General features: G+C 58.8%; 1 protein-coding gene across 3 annotated transcripts; it reads left to right on the plus strand.

Annotated features, from left to right (window-relative positions):
- The first annotated feature begins 261 nt into the window (after window positions 1–261).
- Window positions 262–2,458, plus strand: LOC119364500 (amino acid transporter AVT1I-like). 3 transcript variants are annotated; one of them, XM_037629977.1, is made up of 4 exons: window positions 262–582; window positions 666–1,023; window positions 1,124–1,737; window positions 1,853–2,458. In XM_037629977.1, the coding sequence occupies exons 2-4, from the start codon at window positions 837–839 to the stop codon at window positions 2,381–2,383; spliced, it is 1,332 nt and encodes a 443-aa protein (XP_037485874.1). In that variant the 5' UTR covers window positions 262–582; window positions 666–836; the 3' UTR covers window positions 2,384–2,458. The 3 variants fall into 3 exon arrangements, with proteins under 3 accessions (XP_037485874.1, XP_037485875.1, XP_037485876.1); XM_037629978.1 differs by having other exon boundaries at window positions 767–1,023; XM_037629979.1 differs by having other exon boundaries at window positions 816–1,023.

A 2,458-nucleotide genomic window follows, 5' to 3' on the forward strand; every position in this document is an offset into this window, starting at 1 on the left:
CGCCTGGGGGTTGCAAACTCGATCGGCAAGGCGCGACGGCGACCACGCGGCGCTACAACCGTAGAGCCGGGGCGCTGCAGCTGCGACTCGTGTTTTGGCTGAAATCGGTGACCGCAGGGAGCGTGCCAAGTCACCACGACGAGCACGACGATCACCATGGCGAATGCGACGGCGCTGGGTCGTCGGGCGGGGAGGGGTGGGGAGGGGTGGTGTGCGTTGCTGCGGCCGCGCAAGAGAGCGAAGAAAGAAGCCATTGGGAAGAAAGAAGACGCTGTGGGGGCAAAGGGGCAAATCAAACGGCTGTCCGCAGCTGTATCGTGCGGCGGACGCCTATCATCGCCCTTAAGTCACGTGCCGCTTCATCTCTTCTCCTCCTCACCCCGAGCGACGCACCTCTCGTTCCCCTGAACGCTTCTCCGCCGCCCCTCTTCTCCATCTGCTCAGCCCTATAGGCCCCAACTCTGCGTCCCATCCGGCTCTCCGGTCGCCCGTCTTCTCCATATTCTCAGCCCCAGCCGCCCCTACGCCCCAGCCCGACTTCCCCACCCGGCGCGCATCCGCGCCGCCTCCCCATTATCGCAGGTACCTCCCCCCACTTTCTCCCTCTTCCCTCCCTGCTCCCTTCCCATAGGGTTCAAATTGATGGATTTCTATTTCGGTACTAGTTTGGTTCAGCTTGCTTCTGGGCATATGGTGTGATTTGTGAATTCTTGCCCGAAAGATGATTTTGATAGTCCAAGAACCAAGATTTAGTGTGATTTCACAGGGTGTGTTCTGAATTTTTCTGACACTATAACCTTGGATGGATCATGGAGGGAGCTTTGTACTAGAGTAAAATGTCCAATATACACCCGAAGTGCATACCAATAAGCGTGAGCGCATGGTCGGATTGCGCCGTGCCTATGAGCTATGACGTGCCGCTTCTCGGGGCGCAAGAGGTCACGCGGCCGGGGAAGGCGCCGCAAGACGACGGCAATGCCAGCTTCGTGCGAACTTGCCTCAACGGCACCAACGGCTTGGCAGGTGTGCATGCAAAATTTTGTTCGCACAGACATGGTGTTAATTCTCTTGGTTTCGCCTTTGCGCCTTGTTTTGATTCACACCGTGCGACACCATGGCTTAGGTGTTGGGCTGCTGTCGATGCCGTACGCGCTCGCGGAGGGGGGATGGCTGAGCCTGGCATTGCTCGCCGCCGTGGCCGCCACCTGCTGGTATACGGGCCTCCTCCTCGGGCGTTGCATGGCCGCTGACCAGGCAATCCGGACGTACCCGGACATCGGTGAGCGCGCCTTCGGCCGCCGGGGACGCCTGGTCGTGTCCGCCTTCATGTACGCCGAGCTCTACCTCGTCGCCATTGGCTTCCTCATCCTCGACGGCGACAACCTCGACAAGCTTTTCCCCGGCGCCAGCGTTCGCATGGGGCCCGTGTCGCTTGCGGGGAAACAGCTGTTCGTCGTGCTGGTGGCGCTCATGGTCGCGCCCACGACGTGGCTGCGCAGTCTGGGCGTGCTCGCCTACGTCTCCGCAGCAGGCGTGTTCGCGTCCGTCGCCATCGTCCTCAGCGTGCTCTGGGCCGCGGCCGTCGACGGCGTCGGGTTCTCTGGGCGAGGCACTACTACGCCATTGCGGCTCGCCGGCCTCCCCACCGCTCTCGGCCTCTACACCTTCTGCTACTGCACCCACGCGGTGTTCCCGACGCTGTACACATCCATGAAGCAAAAATCTCAGTTCCCAAAGGTAACAGTAATTTAGTATTCCCGCGCTTCATCGGTCTGCTGCTGAAGATGGATGGTCATAATCCTAACACATGCCAAACGTAAATACTTACTAACTTCTCTTCCTAATTAACCAGATGCTAGCGATATGCTTCGTGCTGTGCACGCTCAACTACGGCTCAATGGCCGTGCTGGGGTACCTCATGTACGGCGACAGCGTGCAGTCCCAGGTGACGCTCAACCTACCGGCGGCGAGGCTCAGCTCCAAGATCGCCATATACACGACGGTGGTAATGCCTTTCTCAAAGTATGCGCTGGTGGTCACGCCGATCGCGGTGGCCATCGAGGAGAGGTTTCGTGGCGTGGTAGGCGAGGGAGCCGTGGCCTCCGTGGCGGTGAGGACGCTGCTGGTGCTGAGCACGGTGGTAGTCGCGATCGCGTTGCCCTTCTTCGGGTACCTCATGGCGCTGGTGGGTTCCCTGCTCAGCGTGTGCGCGTGCATGCTGCTGCCGTGCCTCTGCTATGTCAGGATCTTCGGAGCCACATCTCTCACGGCTTCGGAGACTGCGGCGATCATCGGAATACTGATGTTGGGCTTGCTGGTGGCTATAACAGGGACGTACTCTTCTCTTGTGCAAATTATCCACGAGTTGCAACTGGGAGTGTAAAATGTCCAATTCTTTTCTTTAGCTTATCTTTTAGATGAACTGGTTAAATGATATATGCAATTTAATAGTATCAGC

The sequence above is a fragment of the Triticum dicoccoides genome, chromosome 2B, assembly GCF_002162155.2.
Source record: "Triticum dicoccoides isolate Atlit2015 ecotype Zavitan chromosome 2B, WEW_v2.0, whole genome shotgun sequence".
NCBI lineage: Eukaryota > Viridiplantae > Streptophyta > Magnoliopsida > Poales > Poaceae > Triticum > Triticum dicoccoides.